Below are 20,349 nucleotides of genomic sequence, written 5' to 3'. Positions count from 1 at the left end.
CCATCTATCATCCAACCCTGCCATCAGTAACCCACTCCTGTCACCCACTTCTCCCACTCATTCCACCCATTCCCCACTCCTGCCATCCACTGTTTCCTAATCCTGCCTTGCCTCCCCACAGCACATTGCAAAGAAATGGCAGCTGTTCCAGCCTTCGTTCTAGTCACCATCTATTATTCGTCTCAAAACATAGAAGCTGAGGAGCACCTTTTTCACATAGAAGGTGTTGTGTATGTGGAATGAGCTGCCAGAGGAGGTGGTAGATGAAGATACAGTTGCAACATTGAAAAGATATTTGGACAGGTTCATGAATAGGAAAGGTTTAGAAAGAAATCGGCTAAATGCAGGGAAATGGGACAAGTTTAGTTTGGGAAACCTGGTCAGTATAGGCAAGTTGGGCCAAAGGGCTTGTTTCTGTGCTGTATGGCTCTATGGCTGTCTAATAATCAACTTCTCCCTCGTTAGTAGTATTCACTTTTCTTGTGCCTTCTCTCATGGCAAGCATTTTGCTTCCAAGCAGATTATCTTAAGTTGCATTAGAAAGCTGCACAATGATTTATGCAGCTTTATGTAACACCTTACACATTGCTAAATATCCATAGGTACTTCACAGGAAAGTTTTCAAACTCAGTTTGATTCTGAACTATTGAGGCCAAAAGTTTGGCCAAAGAGCCTGGTTTTAAGCATTATCTTAAAGGAAGATTAAGAAACACTAAATAGGTTTAGGGAGAGAATTCCAATGCATAGATTTTAATGGTAGAGCACAGAAATCTTGGTCAGGTTTCGGGTCAGAAGAGACCATAACAAAGATAGATATTAACTATCCAATGCATCCCTTTCAAGACCAGTTGGTCAATAACTGAAGGAAGACTATTGGCTATTGGGCACATATTTTAGTGCTGTCATTTAGTTAGCTGCCTCAGAGGAAAATAGACCCATTGGAGCTGAAAAAGCTAAAACACACCTGCATTTGAACACTGAGCTATATTTCTACTCCACAGTCACACTCAAAGACACAATGTGTCAACTCAGAAATAGCAGAACTGCAGATGCCTGAGTCAACACAGTGTGGGGCTGGAGGAACACAGCAGGTCAGGCAGCATCAAAGGAGCAGGAAAGTCAACGTTTCAAATCGGAACCCTTTGTCAGAACTGGTGAGGGGGAAGGGAGCTGGGAAATAAATTGAGGGAAAAGGGGTGGAGCTGGGGGAAGGTAGGTGGGATGGTGATAGGTGGATGCAGGTAGAGGGTAGGGTCAGTGGGAAGGAGGGGGCGGATAGGTGGGGAAGAAGATAGACAGGTTGTGTCAGGTCAACGCAGTGAGACGGATGATGGGTGAGGCTACGGAAAGGCAGGTGGGGTGGTGATATGTGTGTAGGGTCAAGGAGGTGACAGGGAGGATGGGGTGTTGACAATGTGCTGTCACACACTTATTCGTTATCCTTCAGCCTTCTAAGATTCAGCAGACTGAGTGTGTGGCCCTACATTCGTAATGATGCACCATCACATAAAGCAAAGAGATGGTGAGCCTGGGTATGTACATGAGGGAGTTACTGCCAACATAAGGATTATTACTCTTCCAGAAATTCTTCACAATGCTGTCCCTGCTGTGCTGGGCTGTGATACTGTCACAGAAACCCAGTCTCATGTTCTTGGAGATAGAGTTGAATCCTACCATAGAAGATAGAAACTCGAATTCAATAAAACAAGTCTGCAATTATAAAGCTATCCTAATGGAAGCTGTTGATGGTTGTTGTAAAAAGGTTCATAAATCCCTTTTAGGGAAGGAAATTTGCCATCTCTACCTAGTCTGGCCCACATGTAATTATGGAATGGCCAAGCAAGCCATTCAGTTGTGTCAAAAAAAACACAAAGTCAAAAGCAAGAAACAAAACTGGATGGATGACTTGGCATCGATGTAGGCACTGGATACAGAAAAAAAAAATCTCTCAACCCTGCAAAGTTCTCCTCACTAACATCTGGGGGCTAGTGCCAAAAGTGTGAGACTGGGCTCAATTACACTACTCAATCAACAGCCTGACATAGTCATACTCACCGAATCATATCTTACAGACAATGTCCCAGGCACCACCTTCACCATCCCTGGACATGTCCTGTCCCACCAGGGGGTCAGACCCAACAGAGGTGCCAGCACAGTGGTATACCGTCAGCAACAAGCTGCCCTGAGAATCCTCTACATTGATTCCGAACCCCATGAAGTCTCAAGGCATCAGGTCAAAATGAACAAGGAAAGCTCCTACTGATTCACCAAGAACCCAGCCTCTCAAACCCCTCCTACTCCCGCCTAGCTGATGAAATATTACTCCACCATGTTGAACATCACATGAGGAAGAACTGAGAGTGGCAATGTTGCAGAAAGAACTCTGAGAGGGGAACTTCATTGTCTATCACTGACAGTGTCTCAGCAGCACAACTACTGATCAAGCTGGCTTAATCCTGAAGGACATAGCTGCTTTACAGGGTCTGCAACATGAGGTGATGGAACAAACAAGAGGAAAAGATCTCCTAGTCTTGTTGTCCCCTTTCACAGAAGCATCTGCCCATGACAGCATTGGCAGGAGTGTTCACTGCACAGTCCTTGTGGAGATGAAATTCTGCCTTTACATTGAGGAGGCCCAACATTATATTAATTTGCTCTACTACTGTACTGAATGGAACAGACTTCAAACTGTTTTAGCAACTCAAAACTGGGTCTCCATGAGACACTGTGGGCCATCAGCTGTAACAGAATTGCAATTAATCACAATCTGCAATCTCATGGCCTGGCATATCCCCCACTCTGCCATTACCATCAACCTTGGTTCAGTGGAGAGAGCAGGAGGGCATATCAAGTGCAGCAACAGGCATAGCTAAAAATGAGGTGTAAACTTGATGAAGCCATCAAACAGGTCTGCTTGTGTGCAAAACAGCAGAAGGAGCAAACAATAGACAAGTCTAAATGATCCAAAAAAAACAACAGATCAGATCTAAGCTCTGCAGTCCTGCCGCATCCACTTGTGAATGGTGGTGGACAATTAAACAACTCACTGGAGGAGGAGGCTCTACAATATACCATCCTCAAAGGTAAGGCTGTAGTACTTGCAACAATTTTCAGACGGAGATTCAAAGTGTATGAACTATCTCAGCCTCCCCAGGAGGTCCTAAACATTGCAGATGCCAGTTTTCAACAAATTCCAATCACTCCACCGGATATCAAGAAATAACTGGAGGGACTGAGACACTGCAGTCCTTTTTGTTGATTATACACACTGCTGCTGATGAGCATCAGTAGTGAAGGGAGTAAATATTGAAGGTGGCTGATGGGATGACCATTAAGTGGACTTCTTTGTCCTGAATGGTGTCAGGTCTCTTGGGTGTTGCTTGAACTGCACTTATCCAGAGAAATGGGAAGTATTCTATCAGACTCCTGCACTGTGCAATGATCATTGAAAGTCACCGCTCTGACCTGATGATGGAGGGCAGGATATTAATGAAGCACCATCTCACTAAGGTATCTTTGGCAGCCCTTTCCAAAACCGCAACCTCTACCATTTAGAAGGATGAGGGAAGCAGATGTATGGAAACACTGCCACCTGCAATTCTCCTCCAAACTATACACCAACCTAAACTGGAAATATGTCACTGGCACTAGTCAAAATCCTGCAATTCCTTTCTGAACAGCATGACCTGTACCATGTGGACAGCGGGAATTCAGCAAGGCAGCTTTCCACCTCCTTCTCCAGTAAAATTAAATGAGAGCAGCCATTTAATGAGGTCATTGTTGGTTCTTCAACTATTTTCCTGCACTATCCATGTATCTCTCACTGATTTCAATATGTGGAAATCTATCAATTTCTGTCTTGAAGATACTTAAAGACAAAGTTTCCATAGACATTCTTCCTGTATCTACCCCTGTGAGAATTTTGTGTGTTAAGTGAGATAATTTCTTATTCTTCTAAACTCCATTGTTAAGCCTAGTCTTTTTAATGTTTCTTCATTGCACAGTCCTCCAATCAAGAATCTTAATTCTACATTCTCTCTGGCAAGTATATCTTTATGTAAGGACACTAAAACTGCACACAATACATGAAAAGTGGTCACACCAAGCATCTATATAATTGCAATAAGATATTCCTCAAATCATGTTGTTACAGTAAAGGCCAATAATCTGTTTATCTTGTAAATTACTTGCTGCAGCTTCATGTTTTAATTTTAATGTTATTTGTTAATGTTAATGCTAATTCGGTGACTATTGAACAATGGCACCCAAACCCTTTTAAAGTTCAGCATTTGATAAGAGGAATGGAAAGGGCCAAGTGAATGAACATGATGGGATTGGCAATCTGAAGTGTACTTATACTAATGCAAGGGTTATCACAGGTAAGGCAGGTGAGGTTAAAGCCTGGATTAATATATGGAAGTACAATGTTATGGCCATAATAGAAACATGGTTGAGATTAGGGCAGGACTGACAGCTCAACATTTCAGGGTTTAGATGTTTCAGGCATGACAGAGAGGGGTGTAAAAGGTGTGGGGGAGTTGTATTACCGATTAAGGAGAATGTCACAGCTGTACTAAGAGAGGGTATCTTGGAGAGGTCATGCAGCAAGGCCATATCAGTAGAGGTCAGGAATTAAAAAGGTGCAATGATGTGGTTATACTATGGGCTCCCCAATACCCAGTGCAGATTAGAGGAATAAGTATGTGGCAGATTATGGAAAGATGTGAAAACAAAAGGTTTGTCGTAAGGGGTGATGTTCCCCAATGTTGACTGGGAATCCCTTAGTCCCAGGGGCTTAGATAGGGCAGATTTTGTTTGGTTATCCAGGAGGGTTTCTTAAAATAATAAGTGGGTAGACCAACTAGGGATTGGTCATAGAAGACAAAGGTTAGTTATGGAGGGGAGTTTTTGTGACTCGAGGTCTGTGACCAGTGGTGTTCCACAATTATCAGTGCTTGGACCTCTATTTATTGTAATATATACATGAGGAAAATGTAAATGGAGATGGCATGCAAATTGGTGGAGTTGTGGATAGTGAGGAAGGTTGTCAAAGGATACAAAAGGATGTAGATAAATTGGAAAGCTGGGTGGAGAAATGGCAGATGGATTTTAATCTGGACGAGTGTGAGGTGAAGCATTTTGCAAGGTCAAATTCAGAAGGAAAGTGTACAGTAAATGGCAGGACTCTGATGAGCATTGATATACCAATAGATCTTGGGGTGTAAGTCCATAGCTCCCTGATACAGGCAACACAAGTGGCTAAGGGAATAAAGAAGGCATACCACATGCATGCTTTTACTGGTCAGGGCACTGATTATAAAAGTTGGCAAGTCATGTTGCTGTATAAAACTTTAGTTAGACCATATGTATAGTTCTAGTTGCCACACAGTAGGAAGAATATGGAGACTTTGGAGAGGATGCAAAAGAGGTTTACCAGGAAGTTGCCTGGATTAGAGGAGAGGTTTGACAAACTTGGATTGTTTTCACTACAGTGTCGGAGGCTGATGGATGATCTGATAGAAAAATATAAAATTATGAGAGGTATAGATAAGGTGGATAGTCGGCATCTTTTTACCAGGATGAAAATGTCCAATATGAGGGGGCATTGGTTTAAGGTGGAACATATTGCTAGGGGAAGTGATAGAAGCAGATACATTAGCAAAATTTAAGAGGTATTCAGACAGACATGTGAACAGGCAGGGAAAAGAGGGATACAGACCATGCCCAGGCAGGTGGGATTAGTTTAGAATGTAAAATGAAAGAATTGCAGATGCTATTATAATGGAAATTGCTGGAAAAGTTCAACAGGTCTGGCAGCACCTGTGAAATCAGAGTTAACGTTTCAGGTGAGTGACCATTTCTCAGAACTTTTATTTAGTTTATTTAGTTTAAAATAGCATCGACAGCACAGACATAATGGGCCGAAGTGCCCAGACCTGTGCTGTACTGTTTCATGTTCTATTTTCTAGCCCTTCACATTTTAGAGTGAATATTGCATTATGTTAGAATGTGAGTACGTTTAATCAGAAGGCAAGATGTGAAATTTAGCAAAGAAAACTATAAAAGTACAAGGGTCAAATTTGCTGAGGTAGACTTGGACAACACTTTAGGAAACAATGATTGTACTTCAACAATGGATTGATTTTAAAGAATTAATACAGACTTTATAGCAGCTACTCATTCTTCCAAAGCACAAAAAAACTAAAACAATCAAACATGACCAACAAAGTTAAGGGTTACATAAAACAAAAGGAAAATACTTATAAAATTGCCAGAAATAGTTTTAAACCTGGGGAATTGGGATAATTTTGGAATACAGCAAAGGAAGACCAAGAAACTGATCAAGAAAGGGAGAACAGAATATAACGTTACATTAGCAAACAAAAAAATTACAATGAACTGTAAAAGCTTATACAGGTATACAAAAGACAAACATTCAGCTCAGATAGATGTGGGTTCATTACAGGCAGGGTCAGGAGAATTTATAATGGGAAATAGAGAATTGACAGAGAAGTTAAACGTTTCTTCACAGTTGCCTTTTGTAGTGAGGAAGATAAAAGAAATTTCCTAGAATTAGAGTTGTAAAGGATATGGGACAATGGGAAATTTAGGGAGATTAGTATAAGGAAGAACATTGTATTGGAGAAATTAATGAGACTGAAGGTTGATAAGTCCCCAGGACCTGATAAATTACATCTAAGGGTTTTGACAGAGGTAGCTATGGAGATATTAGATGCTTTGAACTTGCAAATTGCTATCCCCTATTCCCAATTCCTTCGCCTCCGCCGCATCTGCTCCCAGGATGAGGCATTCCACTCCCGTACATCTCAGTTGTCCTCGTTTTTCAAGGACCGTAACTTCCCCTCCTCGGTGGTCGAGAACGCCCTCAACCGTGTCTCCCACATCTCCCGCACCTCATCCCTCACACCCCGTCCACGCAATAAAAACCAAAAAAGAATCCCCCTCGTCCTCACGTACCACCCCACCAACCTCCGGATCCAACGCATCATCCTCCGACACTTCCGCCATCTGCAATCCGACCCCACCACCAAAGACATCTTTCCCTCCCCACCTTTATCTGCTTTCCGGAGGGACAACTCTCTCCGTGACTCCCTTGTCCGCTCCACACTCCCCTCCAGCTCCACCACACCCGGCACTTTTCCCTGCAACCGCAGGAAGTGCTACACCTGCCCCCATACCTCCTCCCTCACCCCCATCCCAGGCCCCAAGAAGACTTTCCACATCAAGCAGATGTTCACCTGCACATCTGCCAATGTGGTATACTGCATCCGCTGTACCCGGTGTGGCTTCCTCTACATCGGGGAAACCAAGCGGAGGCTCGGGGACCGCTTTGCAGAACACCTACGCTCGGTTCGCAACAAACAACTGCACCTCCCAGTCGCGAACCATTTCAACTCCCCCTCCCATTCCTCAGACGACATGTCCATCCTGGGCCTCCTGCAGTGCCACAACGATGCCACCCGAAGGTTGCAGGAACAGCAACTCATATTCCGCTTGGGAACCCTGCAGCCCAATGGTATCAATGTGGATTTCACAAGTTTCAAAATCTCCCCTCCCCCCACCGCATCCCAAAACCAGTCCAGCTCGTCCCTGCCTCCCTAACCTGTTCTTCCTCCCACCTATCCCCTCCTCCCACCTCAAGCCGCACCTCCATCTCCTACCGACCAACCTCATCCCGCCCCCTTGACCTGTCCGTCCTCCCTGGACTGACCTATCCCCTTCCTAACTCCCTACCTACACTCACCTTTCCTGGCCCCATCCCCGCCTCTTCGACCTGTTTGTTTCCTCTCCACCTATCCTCTCCTCTATCCCTCTTCTATCCGCCCCCACTCTCTCCCTATTTATTTCAAAACCCCCTTCCCCTCCCCCTTTTCTGATGAAGGGTCTAGGCCCGAAACGTCAGCCTCTCTGCTCCTATGATGCTGCTTGGCCTGCTGTGTTCATCCAGCCCTGCACCTTGTTGTCTATAGATTTTGGAATTGTTTGTCCAGATTGGGAAGTTGCATATGTCATCCCAGTGTTTACATAGGAAGGGAGAACTCTCTAAGGGCAGAGAGGAAGAGAGGAAACAGGGATCAAAAGACCTGTTAGCTGCTATCAGCAGCAGGCAAAATGCTGGAATCCATTAAGAAAAATGTGATAAATAGAACTTAAATAAAACTGGTCTGATTGAGCAGTCAGCATGAATGTGTGAATAGGAACTTGGATTTGATGAGGTTTGAGCTTTTCTGAGGATGTTACTAATGAATTTAATAAAGGGGAGTCAATGGATGTATTATATTTGGATTTTCAGATGCTTTTGATAAGATTCCCCCAGATTTCAACTCTCAGATTCTCACATGATACAATTTGAAGTGTCTGACTGGTGATTGGTCTTTGTTACCACGGAAACACTCAGGTAGATGCTCAGTGTAACTTCCCTGGAAGGGTGTTGAAGATAAGCCTGAGGTTCTAGCTCCCTGGAATCATCATGAGGTGCATCAGCAATCCCTGATAGTCATCTACTTAGGGAAAATATCCTTGTGGCTGACTCTCTGAAAATTAAACTCTGGTGATAACAGCAGCCCACAGCCACTGCCAAGTTGGTATGACAAGATATTATTGCTGATATTCTGGAAGATAGTACCTGCCTCCTCTTCTCAGATCAGAGAAACATGGCACAGTGTGACCCTAGTGCTTCTGAAAAGAAGACTAACATTACCATTAGCCGGACATTCACATCACTTTGGAACGTAATTCTTTCCACTGTCCAAGCTTCTTCTGGGAATAGGGAGCTCCAAATTCTCTAATCTACTGTCAAAGTTCATCTTGATCTGCAGCATCATGTATAACAGAAAGTCATCCTGCAGGTCCAGGAGAAGGTATTCTCACTGGGTAACCCACTAAAGCCAGTGACAGTCTAAATACCACCGGACAACAAAATATGAAAAATGAATCTTGAATGATCTAAAAATACATTAACACAGCGATGCCTTTAAGTTCCCTTCTGTCCATATCCTCATAAATAACGGAGCAGGGAATGCAGTATCAAGAACATCTCAAACATAAAACCATGAAATCCCAAATCTCTTGGCCATTTAATGACTAAACAAGGACAGCAAAAGTAAATTTTATGGTTACAGGTTGTTAATGATATATACTTTATATATTTGAAGCAAAATATCCATTCTGAACTTAAAACAGACATTCACAAATTGAGGTGTATTCAATGATTCATCATGACTGTTGTGCATGAAAACCCTTCAATAAATGGGTACAGCATCTTCCAAGATATGCTGTCTACTGACACCAGTTCACGGGATCTGCCTTTAATGGGAATTCCATCAGAGATTTCATTTTCAAGTTGTTGTCTAATCCAATTATCTGACAACCACAAGCATTTGTATCTCATGAAAGAAAAGGTTGTGTAAGCTTCCTCCAATAGAATTTACTGCAGGATTAAGAAGTAAAACAATTCATGGATATCATATTTCCTATCGTACTGTAAATAAGGAATGTGATTAGTGAGTTCCTCCTGGATTCCAGAGTTGCAGTCATTTATCTGTGATTCAGCATTGAGCTGTAAATTGTGCAAAGGGACTGGTGACAAATATTGCAGTGTAGAACAGCAGCACAGTTTAAAGTTTGAAGACCACAGAGACCTCAACAGTGACAGACAATGCTCTCTGTGCCCTGGCTTGAAGTCTCAGCCTGGTTGCAAATGAAGTAACTCAGAGACAGCTTCTGCAATGAACCACAGGCTACTCAAACATTGCTCTTCAGTGAAGTTTCAGGGGTGGAAATTCTTCACCAATGATCCATTATGGGTAAGGCTGGACTCCTGAGTAGTTCCATCTTCATCCTCCCTCTTCACCCAGCTCCTCCTCTTCTTGTCTTTTCAGTTCTTCTCTAAAAGCAAGCTTACCAAGCCATCCATGAGTGATATAAACTGTTTGCTAGGCAGACAAAACCAGCCCAAAGTCATTGTCAGAACTCAGATTTACAGGTGAACAATGGGAAACAGCCCAAAGTAAATGAACAGAATTTAATTGATTGAAGATAGATCATCAACTGTCTGTGTGTCAGAGATGAACCACGATCATCAATTTGCATCAGGTTATTGCATTAAAGAGTATCAGGGGAAGTTATATTGTACATAAAATAAATAGAAACAATTCTATTCGGTGCTGCTGCTTGAAGCTTGGAAACTTTTATATTTTTGATTATGTAAATTAATTTTTTTGAAACTTGAACTCTCATTGAATGCCATTTCATGCCCAATTATGCCCAAAGCAGAATCATTGTTCATTTATGCTTTCGTCTATGGAGAGATGGATAATATACATGCTGAATTGTTCTTGGGCCCATAGCCAATGGTGCAGCTGCTATTGTTGGGGGAGGGAGCCTGCAGGAATCTGTCAGCTTTCAAGTGGCCTCTCATCTTTGAGAGGCAGGCTAATCCCAGGCCAGAGCTGGCTCTGCAGCAGTGTTTGGAGTGGAAGGAAACAAAATGCTCTTGCCCTATTGATTGTAGCTGGTTACTAGACAGCAGAAACCTGGGTGGACCATCCCCACCTCTTTGACCTGTCTGTCTCCTCTCCACCTATCTTCTCCTTTATCCATCTTCTATCCGCCTCCCCCTCTCTCCCTATTTATTTCAGAACCCTCTTCCCCTCCCCCATTTCTGAAGAAGGGTCTAGGCCCGAAACGTCAGCTTTCCTGCTCCTCTGAAGCTGCTTGGCCTGCTGTATTCATCCAGCTCTACACCTTGTTATCTCAGAAACCTGGGTGGATCAGCCATGACTCCTGCTCTGCTCTGCTCTTTCACAACCTAATTTCTCATGGGAGGGGCCTCCTGCTTATTTTAGGTGAAAACCAGGAAAGCTGGGTAATTGTCTGACTCATCTTGGGGTTGGACATATTTCAGGTACATATCTGGGCTGTAAGAGATAACAATGTGAAACTGGTGCCCTCACAATGAAGCCCAATTGTAGTCTGTCTAGTGTCCCAACTGCCATTCAGTTTTTACTTTGTGTCTTTTTTGATGCCTTCCCATTGCTTTAATGAAATAAATGAATGACGTCTTTAGAGTCATAGTGTTATACAGTACAGAAACAGATCCTTTGGTCCAACTAGTCCATGCTGACCACGTTTCCCAAAATAAACTATTCCCATTTGCCTGCATTTGGCCCATTTCCCTTTCCTATTCACGTACCTGTTCAAATGTCTTTTAGATGTTCGAACTGTACCTGCATCTACCACTTCCGCTGGCAGTTCATTCCACACACAAACCACCCTCCATATAAAAACGTTGCCCCTCAGGTCCCTTTTAAATCTTTGTCCTCTCACCTTAAAATCATGCCCTCTAGTTCTGAACTCCTTTACTCTTTAGATATTTCCTCACTGCCTGACTGAGCCGATCTTGCACAATTTCAGATCATTCTGTGGTTGGTATCACTTATTCACTTTCTGTAATTTATTTACTGAATGTTAAATGCTTCTTTGCGATCGTGTCTGCATATCTGATTCATAGTCACTCTACATGCTGACCTTTTCTCAATGTTCAGGCGTATGCAGGTTCTCCTCTTCCATCTCCAGCATCCCACTAATGCGTTTCCAACATTCACTGTTTTTTATTTCAATTTTCTGACATTGGCATTTTTTATCTTTATCTCCCCAATCAAATCTCCAATTAAGAGTGCTTTGAAGAATCAATTGAAGGATTAACTTCAATGCTGTCCAATGAAGTTAATCAGATTTTTAAAAACAATATTAAAAACTGACAACTGCATTTGGCAGAATTTACTGAAGGAGCTAACTTGGTCCCAAGTGGTCAAAGGCCTGCAGATTTTAATATTGACATCTCCACTGAGCAAACAAATTAATTGTAAAATAATCTGTGCAAAGTTGTCCTGGTTCTTCAAGACATAAACATAACAGGGTGTACATAGAGTACAATTCCTCAGAATGGGTAAGTAAACATTAATTTCTGATGGATGTCTCTGTAATTAAGCAATTTCCACAATGTTTACTTGACAAGGTATCTTTCACTTTGTTTATCAGCCAACATTATGATTAGTTGCAAGCCCTTCTCCAATTACTCAAACAACACACAGCATTAGCTCTGCAACTGACAGCCGCTTTTCAGTGTTAATGACAAATTTAATACTCATTGAGAAATGGTATGGGTGGGGAGGAGGGGAGACAAATAAAATCTGCCCCAGAAATTCAGTTTCAAAATTGGTACCAATACCTACATAAGTTGACTTACCTTGAAGAAATTTTCATCGACCTACAATGCAAGTAACCTACTGTAACTTACTGCAAGAAACCATCACTCTACTCATGATAGATTGCTCTAAAATGAAGGTTTCTTTGAATTAAAAATTGTGCAATTCAGAAAGACTTGTATATAATGGTCATTCTTATAGGTAACATCTGTTGCATTACAATGTTTAATACGATGGACTGCACAGCTACTTTAATTCAGCACTTGTATATTTAAGGAATAAAGTGAAATGGTATATAAGAACAACATTGCGATGTTCCACAATGCCATAATTTTAATTACAGACCTTTATATGTTAAAGCATCTTCACATGTGTAATCAAGTTTGCTATTTTTAAACTAGCACAGTATCTTTTATTGTGGAACAATGAACTTTATAAAACAATAAAAAATATACACCAGGGAAAATATTTTGTTTATTTTTTATATTTTCAAAACGTGTTCTTTTCATTTGTTTGTCGAACCCATCTTTCAAAATATTAAAAGGACACTTGCTGCTACAGTAAAATTGTGGAACAATTGTAGCTGGAGAAATGAAAATTGGATGTTTTCTTTGTTTTACATACAGGTGTTTTACAATGGGAATGAAAATTAATTGCTTCTTTCTGACTTGTCTACTCCGTACAGTTCTGACAGTTTTTTGAAATGAGGTCCCCAGTCTCCAATATAACTATAGTCCTGTTCAGAGTGTGTTGTGACTGAATCCAGTGAACTTATCGACCCTGCTGTGGAGCCATGACCTTCGTATGCATATGTTTGGAGAGAGTCATAGGGAGGAACACTTTGATCCAGATCAGCTTCCTGCAGTTTTTCAGTAATAAACTCATGAATGTCAGGCCCATTCGGGGCGGATGGGGGTCTCTGTCTGGGCACAGATTGTACATCTGGTCTAACATCTCGCCGATATCGGACTTCCTCAGCAACTGCAGGGTTCCTTAGTGCCGAGATGTCAAAAGCCTCTGTGTCTTCCTCTCCTCCTCCCTCATCATCGTAGGTCACCACATTCTCTCGGATATCTTCCTCTGAAATGATGAGAGGCTCTTTTTTACTCCGCTTCAGTGTGATGAACAGAATGATGATTGCTGCCATGAAAAAGACAGGTGGTACACTGAGTTATCAGGAGAAAGACAATTCGGGGATACCTTAATATCACTGACTGTTTTAGCAAATGCACCGTCTGAGATAATCATGTGACACGTTTTTGTATTGCTGGAAGTATTAGAAACAGATATCCCAATTTTTGAATAAAGACCGAAAGAACTGCAGATGCTGTAAATTAGGAACAAAAACAAAGTTGCTGGAAAAGCTCAGCAGGTCTGGCAGCATTTGTGAAGGGAAAAACAGAGATAACGTTTCGGGTCCGGTGACCCTTCCTCAGAATGGGTTTGAGGAAGTTCTCCCAGTTCTGAGGAAGGGTCACCTGACCCGAAACATTAACTCTGTTTTCTCCTTCACAGATGCTGCCAGACCTGCTGAGCTTTTCCAGCAACTTTGTTTTTTATCCCAATTTTTGCCCCATTTAATATAGTAATCCCACAAATGGAGACTTGAAGGTTTGAAGCAATGAAATTGAGTACGGAATTCAGGAATTGGTAAATATATTTCAACTTTGAAAACATGAGATCTGATCCAGCTGAGGGAGTAAACTGACTGCCACTTTAAGAGTCCATTTCCAATGAAGGACTCTGAGTGAAAGCTGATCAAATAAAGAAGCAGTTTCCTGACAAGACAACATCAGGAGGAATTTGGTAAAAGCACCCAGATTAAAACTGGCTGTCTTATGTTCAAAGTGGCTGCTCCTCAGTCCTATCAGTGAGCTGCACTCGGTTCTGATTTATGTCTAATTTGTGCATATATCCTCATTGTTGTTGCATCTCCTCAAGTTCAACTGCATTTTAGTGATTAAAACCCTTCTGTTTTCCTGTGACAATGGGCAGGATATCAGCTCAGAGGCTGGGAAGGAGTTGGGTGGAGGAGTCAAGGGAGGTTGGCTGTGTGGATGTCTCTCAGACATTGATCAGAACAGTGCAGGAGGCGAAGGATAGAGAGGTCAAGGTGAAACTGGGACGGAGAATTGAAATGAGAGATGCCTAGAAGGCTGAGGTCAGGCTTGTGGACTGGAGGGAGGTGATCTGTAAAGCAGTCACCCAATTTGCTCAGTCTAATGAACGAGACTACATGACAATCAGTGACTATAGTCGACTGAATTGAAGAAAATACCATGTGAATCAATACTTCATTTGCAAGCATGTTTGGAGTTTGAGAAGGGAACAGGTTAAAGGGCAGGTGTTACCTCTCCAGACTTTTCATGGGAAGGAGTGAGTATTTTGGGGTCTCTTAAGGAGAACGCAGGGCATTAGAAAGGGAAAGGTGCATTTGGAATGACAGAAGCAGAAGGGATGGTAAGACGAGTTTGTTGATGGCATTATGCTGGAGGCTGCACAAATAAAAAGTGTTGCTACAGGAACTGACAAAGTTGTTCAGGCATACCTGCTTGAGGTTCAAGACAAAATAAAAAATCCATCAAATCCTCATCAAAGAGTTGCTTTATGCCAATGATCCTGTATTAGCATATCATACAAACAGCTATTCAGCCCCTCAGGTCTACATTCAATAAGATCATGCATGACCTGATTATAACATTAAACCTACATTCCCACCTTCTCCCAATAAGCTTTTGCTCCCTTGCTTAATAAGAATCTATCAACCCTTGCCTTAAAAATTGTTCCTGGACTCTTGCTGCCATCGCCTTCACAAATTTCCAAACACTCACAACTCTCTGAGAGAGTAAAAAATGCTTGATCTCTGTTTTAAATGGACAATCACTGATTTTAAACCAATGACCACTAGTTCTTGATTCTCCTATAGGAGGAAATATCATCTCTGCATCAACCTTGTTCAGAGCTCTCAGGATCTTATGTAGTTCAATCAAGTCACCTCTTGCTTTTCTAAACTCCAGCAGTTACAAGCCCCACCCGTCCAACCTTTCCTCATAAGACTACCTGCCCATTCCAGGTATTAGTGGAGTCAATCTTTTCTGAACTGTTTCCATTACATTCATATATTTCCTTAAATAAAGTGACCAGTACCATCCACATTACGGCAGGTGTGGTCTCACCAGTGCCCTGCATAATTGAAGCACAGCCTTCCCTCAGTTTAATTCCCCTCACTATAAATGATAACATTCTATAAGTTTTTCTAATTACTTGCTATACCTGCATATTAACCTTTTGTGATTCATGTGCTAGTACACCCAGATCTCTCTGCACCTCAGCCTTCTCCAATCTCTTACCATTTAGATAATATGCTTTTTTTCATTTCTCCTGCCAAAATGAATAATTTTGCATTAGACTTCATTTGCCACATCTTCACTTAACCTATCTAATATCCCTTTACAGCTTCCTAATTTGCTCTTCACAACTTGCTTTCCTACCCTTCTTTGTGTCATCTGAAAATTTGGCAGCCATACCTTCCATTCTTCATCTGAGTCATTTATGTTGATTGTAAACAGTTCAGATCCCAGCATTGATCCCTCTGGCTGACCTTCATACCAACCTGAGAAAGACACACTTCTGCCTACTCTCTGCTCCCTGATAGCCAGATATTTTCAATCCATGCCAATATCCACCAGTTCGCCTTTATCCACAACTATGTTATATCCTCAAAGAACTCCAATTGAGTGGGCAAACATGATTTCCTTTTTACAAAACCTTGTTGGCTCTTCCTGATTACCTTGAACTCATCCAATATCCCTGCAATATCTCCTTAACAATAGATTCTAAAGTCTGTCAATGAGATAACATTAAAACGTCAGACCAGTAGATTCTTGTCTTCAGTTTCTGTTTCTTTTTGAACAAAGAGTTACATTTGTTACCTTCCAATCTAATGGGACTGTCTCAAAATTAAGAAAGATTAAAAGAATTAAAACCACTGCATTAACTATCTCACTGTCAATCCTTTGAAGACTGTATAATGAAGTCCATCAGGATCCAAGCTCTTGTCAGCCGGCAGCTCCAACTATTTACTCTGTCCCACTTCCCTGATGATTGCAATTTTCTTGAGTTCCTCCTTCTCTTCCATTTCCTGATTTATTGCTGCTTCTAGGAGGTTACTTGTATCCTCCACAGTGTAGACTAATGCAAAATACCCACTCAATTCACCTGCCATTCTGTTATTAATTCTCCAGTCTAACTTTCTCTCAGACCAATGTTCACTTTATTAACTTTTATTTTCTAATTATTAATAGAAATCTTACAACTTTTTTTTACATTGGTGTTTAACTTTTGTACTCGAATGTTTTCCTCTTTTATAATTCTTTGGTCATTCTTTGCATTTTTTATATTCTGTCCAATATTCTGACCTTCCACCTGTCTTTGCACAATTATATGATTCTCCTATGTTAGCCACCACAGATTGTGGACCTGCCCCTTGGAAGTTTCTTAAATGTTGGAATATATGTATTCTGTATTTTCTGAAGTATCTCCTAAATGTCTACCATTGTAACTCTCCTGAACTATTGCTTAACCTAATTTGCCAACTCACTCTCGTCAGCTCCACTTTCATATCCTCATGATTCTCCAGCTTTAGATTTTTAAAAATAGTCTTGGACCGACTTTTCTCTCCCTTATCTCAAAAAAGAATCTAAATTTCATTCATATTATGGTCACTACTACTTCAGGGTGACTTCAATATAAGATCATGAATCTCTGTTTATTGCAGTGCTCAGTGCCAGGTCTAGTACAGCCTGCTCTCTGGTTGGTTCAAGAATGTGCTGTTTTGGAAAACTACGTTGAAAGTATTCAGTGATGTCACAGCAAGGATCACCTTCAGAAGAAAATGATCAGACTCTCTCAGGGATGTTAAAAGTTTGGTTTGAGCATCAGCCTCAGAACAATATTTATCGCAGGTCAGGATGTTGCAGTATTGCCACTAACAATGTGAAGCTGAAGTTTGGTGATAGCTCCCACATCTCGACTCCAAATCTCTGGTAATTTGTCCCTCAGTTCTAACATGTACATATCCTGGCACCTCTGAGAATGGGGCATTCCATCTTGAAGATGGCAGAACTCCCATCTCCAGGGGGCACAGTTTTTAAATTGTTTCGCATTGGCCAAACGTGACTGGAAACACTCCTGGCTTTTAATCCATGAGATCCCGCCCATGCAAAATGTGACCTATAAACGGATTCTCTGCTGAGCTGCCTGATTATTTCCATCATTTTCCTTTTGTCAATTTCAGATCACCAGCATTCACAGTATTTTACTATTGTCTTAGCATGTTTACATAGTGCTGTGGTGCAAAACTTTTAATCTGGTCAATCTGGTTACTTGAAATAACACACAGTAGAATATAGAAAGAAAGTACAATGCGTTTTCAAAAGAAAAACAAATCACATGATGATGTGACTCATAACATTAACAGATATTAAAACAAGAATCTTTTCGAAATGGAATCACGTCTTGGGAATTGACACTGGGAAGAGAGGAGTGAGGCTGGAAAAGCACAGCAAGTCTGACAGTATCCGAGGAGCAGGTAAGTCAACGTTTTGGACCACTACTCTTCTTCAGGAGTCCTGAAACATTGACTTACCTGGTCCTTGGATGCTGTCTGACCAGCTGTGCTTTTCCAGCCTCACACCTATAGATTCTGACTGCCAGTATCTGCAGTCCTTACTGTCTCCATGTCACTGACGTTTTGATGTGTACATCTTCCTTTACAGATTTTTGCCAAGGACAGACAGCAAGGTGGAGAATTAAAATGACATGAAGAAGGTCAAGTTTGGGTGCTTTCAAAACACACACTCAAATATTTACTAGATCTAAAAAAAAATACAGTTGATACTGGGAATTTGAAGTAACAACAAAAAATGTTGAAAATACCCAACGAATCAGGCAGCAACAATGGAAAGAAAGAGTGACTGTTTCAGATCAATGACCTTTCATCAAGATGGTCATCAACGGTTATCAGTTTCTGGTCAGGTTTAAAAGTTGCTATTTATTGACCAAATGATTTTCTAGTAACTTAAATCTTATTAATTCATTACTGATTCAATGTGGATGTCTGTGAGTATCTTTAATACAAACCATTCCTTCACAAAGAGCATACTAAAGTAAAATTGAACTAAAGGCCTTCTTGAGGTTTAAGATAAAATGTGGTTCAATAGTAACACCCTCTCCCTGGCTAACATGCCCAGCTTCAAGATATTAATCTTTCAAAACTGGCTCCACTCGTCATTCTGACACCAGACTCCTGAAACACATGTTTTATTCACAACACGACTGCAGCAGAATACTCGTGGCAGAATAGCAAGATAGTTTAAGGATCTTTTCAAGCCCCAGGCTTGTGACTGTCCAAAATGGAGCAGGTTGATTTGGAAAGATACTGTGTACATTCTGATACTTTATCAGGAACATGCAGAGGTCAGGTCAATGGGAACCTCCAACCACCCCATCTCCCCCAGCCTCAAGCAGCACCTGCTTCAGATATGGCCAAGATTGCAGATTGCACGCTAAACTTATCAGCCATTTGGGAACCTACCAAACTGCAAGTCACCCTCAATCCTGAGGAACTGTTAAAGAATGTAGATAAATGAGTGTAACAAATTACTGCAGTCATTTCAAGCTAATAATCTCATTTCAGGATTCAAAACACTCATTTGGCAAATAAACATTTCAATCAAATTACGGTATTCAAATTACTTCTACATGTCCATTCATTTCAATCACATTAAACAAACAAGAATGTCCTAGAAAAACAATAGGCACTTTGCTATCCTTTGTCTCAGGAATAGCTTCAGTAATTGCATGTTTCGGATGCTTTCTCTTAAATTAATTTGCTGTTGAAGAAAAAGAGATTTCTAAATGATTTGTTTCACTTCAATTTCATTCCCATTCAAAAAGAGAGAGAAAAAAATCTAACCACATACACATCTGGATGCTGAGAAAGATAAATTATTAATGCAGCTGCATAGGTAAATTCCCCAAACTGTCTTTTTGCCAATTGGTTCCGAAGTCTTGTGTTGCGAGCTATGAAACTATGATAATGTTATCCCACCAGAGCTGGTTGTGAGATACATTGGTTTCTCTCCAATACATGGATTTAACATCATTGGGAATCCTTTTTATAATGTTCCAATGATTCACAAAGTAATTTCCGAATAGGTCCAGGTCATTGATCATAAGCAGCATGGTTATCTTGTACAATGAGGCTACTGGAAGCAAATGGTCATTTATTATTACTTGGTTTCAAGGGCTGGTGCCTGCAATGTTCAACAGAGAAAATCCCCATCTTTATGGGAACTCCAGAAATAAATCAGATTAGATAAGACAGGATCCAGATCTGCTAACGACTGAATTAGTGGCAGTAAAACAGTATCTTATTTCAACACCTGCCACTAATATCATAGATACAGCTTCCAATTATGTAAGTCGTGAGCAGGGGATATATGACATCTGTTTAAACCAATAAAAAATAGACTTTATACACGCTGCTCATAGTGTGATCTTCACCATGTGCCTCTAAATCAGGCTTAACATGATTTTCCATCAATCATATGGTTCAGCGTTTCGAAAGAACAGTGCATGATTACAAAGCAAATGACAAATGAATATTTCAGTTAAGACTTGGAACGAGAACATTTGAAAATTCCAATTTTTCAAATAAAAATTCAACTTTCAAGTTGGACCACTGTGTGGCATTAGAAGCATTTTTTTTTCCTGAGGCGATATTAAATAAATGATCAGCCAAACTACCTTACACACACTAAAGCTTCCAAGAGTAATGATACAGCTGGGAGTCTGGTTTAGCACTTCACTTTGCTCTCCGTCATGTAATCATTTGGCAACAGTAATTAGAATTTCTTTGCCTAAATACATCAGTCAACAGACATTCCTATCAATTCCATTTGCCCCTCAGACACCATCATGGTAAAATTTGTACGTGTGATGTGGATGTAACTGTCAGGACCAGCATTTATTGCCCTTGAGAGGGTAATAGTGAGCTGCCATCTTGAACTGCTGCAGTCTGTGTGGTTTTGGGAGTCCCATGATGTCGTTAGGGACA

General features: G+C 41.1%; 1 protein-coding gene across 5 annotated transcripts in view; it reads right to left on the bottom strand.

Annotated features, from left to right (window-relative positions):
• Positions 1-12,737: 12,737 nt before the first annotated feature.
• LOC109927670 (cadherin-18-like) overlaps positions 12,738-20,349 on the bottom strand; it is a 578,296-nt gene continuing 570,684 nt past the window's right edge. For all 5 annotated transcript variants that reach the window (XM_048616417.1, XM_048616438.1, XM_048616423.1 and 2 more), the window contains one exon: positions 12,738-13,370. In XM_048616417.1, the coding sequence (XP_048472374.1) occupies positions 12,880-13,370 (491 nt within the window). In that variant the 3' untranslated portion in view covers positions 12,738-12,879. The remainder of the gene's footprint in view (positions 13,371-20,349) is intronic.

The sequence above is a fragment of the Rhincodon typus genome, chromosome 2, assembly GCF_021869965.1.
Source record: "Rhincodon typus isolate 14 chromosome 2, sRhiTyp1.1, whole genome shotgun sequence".
NCBI classification, from domain to species: Eukaryota; Metazoa; Chordata; class Chondrichthyes; order Orectolobiformes; family Rhincodontidae; genus Rhincodon; species Rhincodon typus.
This window is presented reverse-complemented; position numbering and strand designations above follow the sequence as displayed.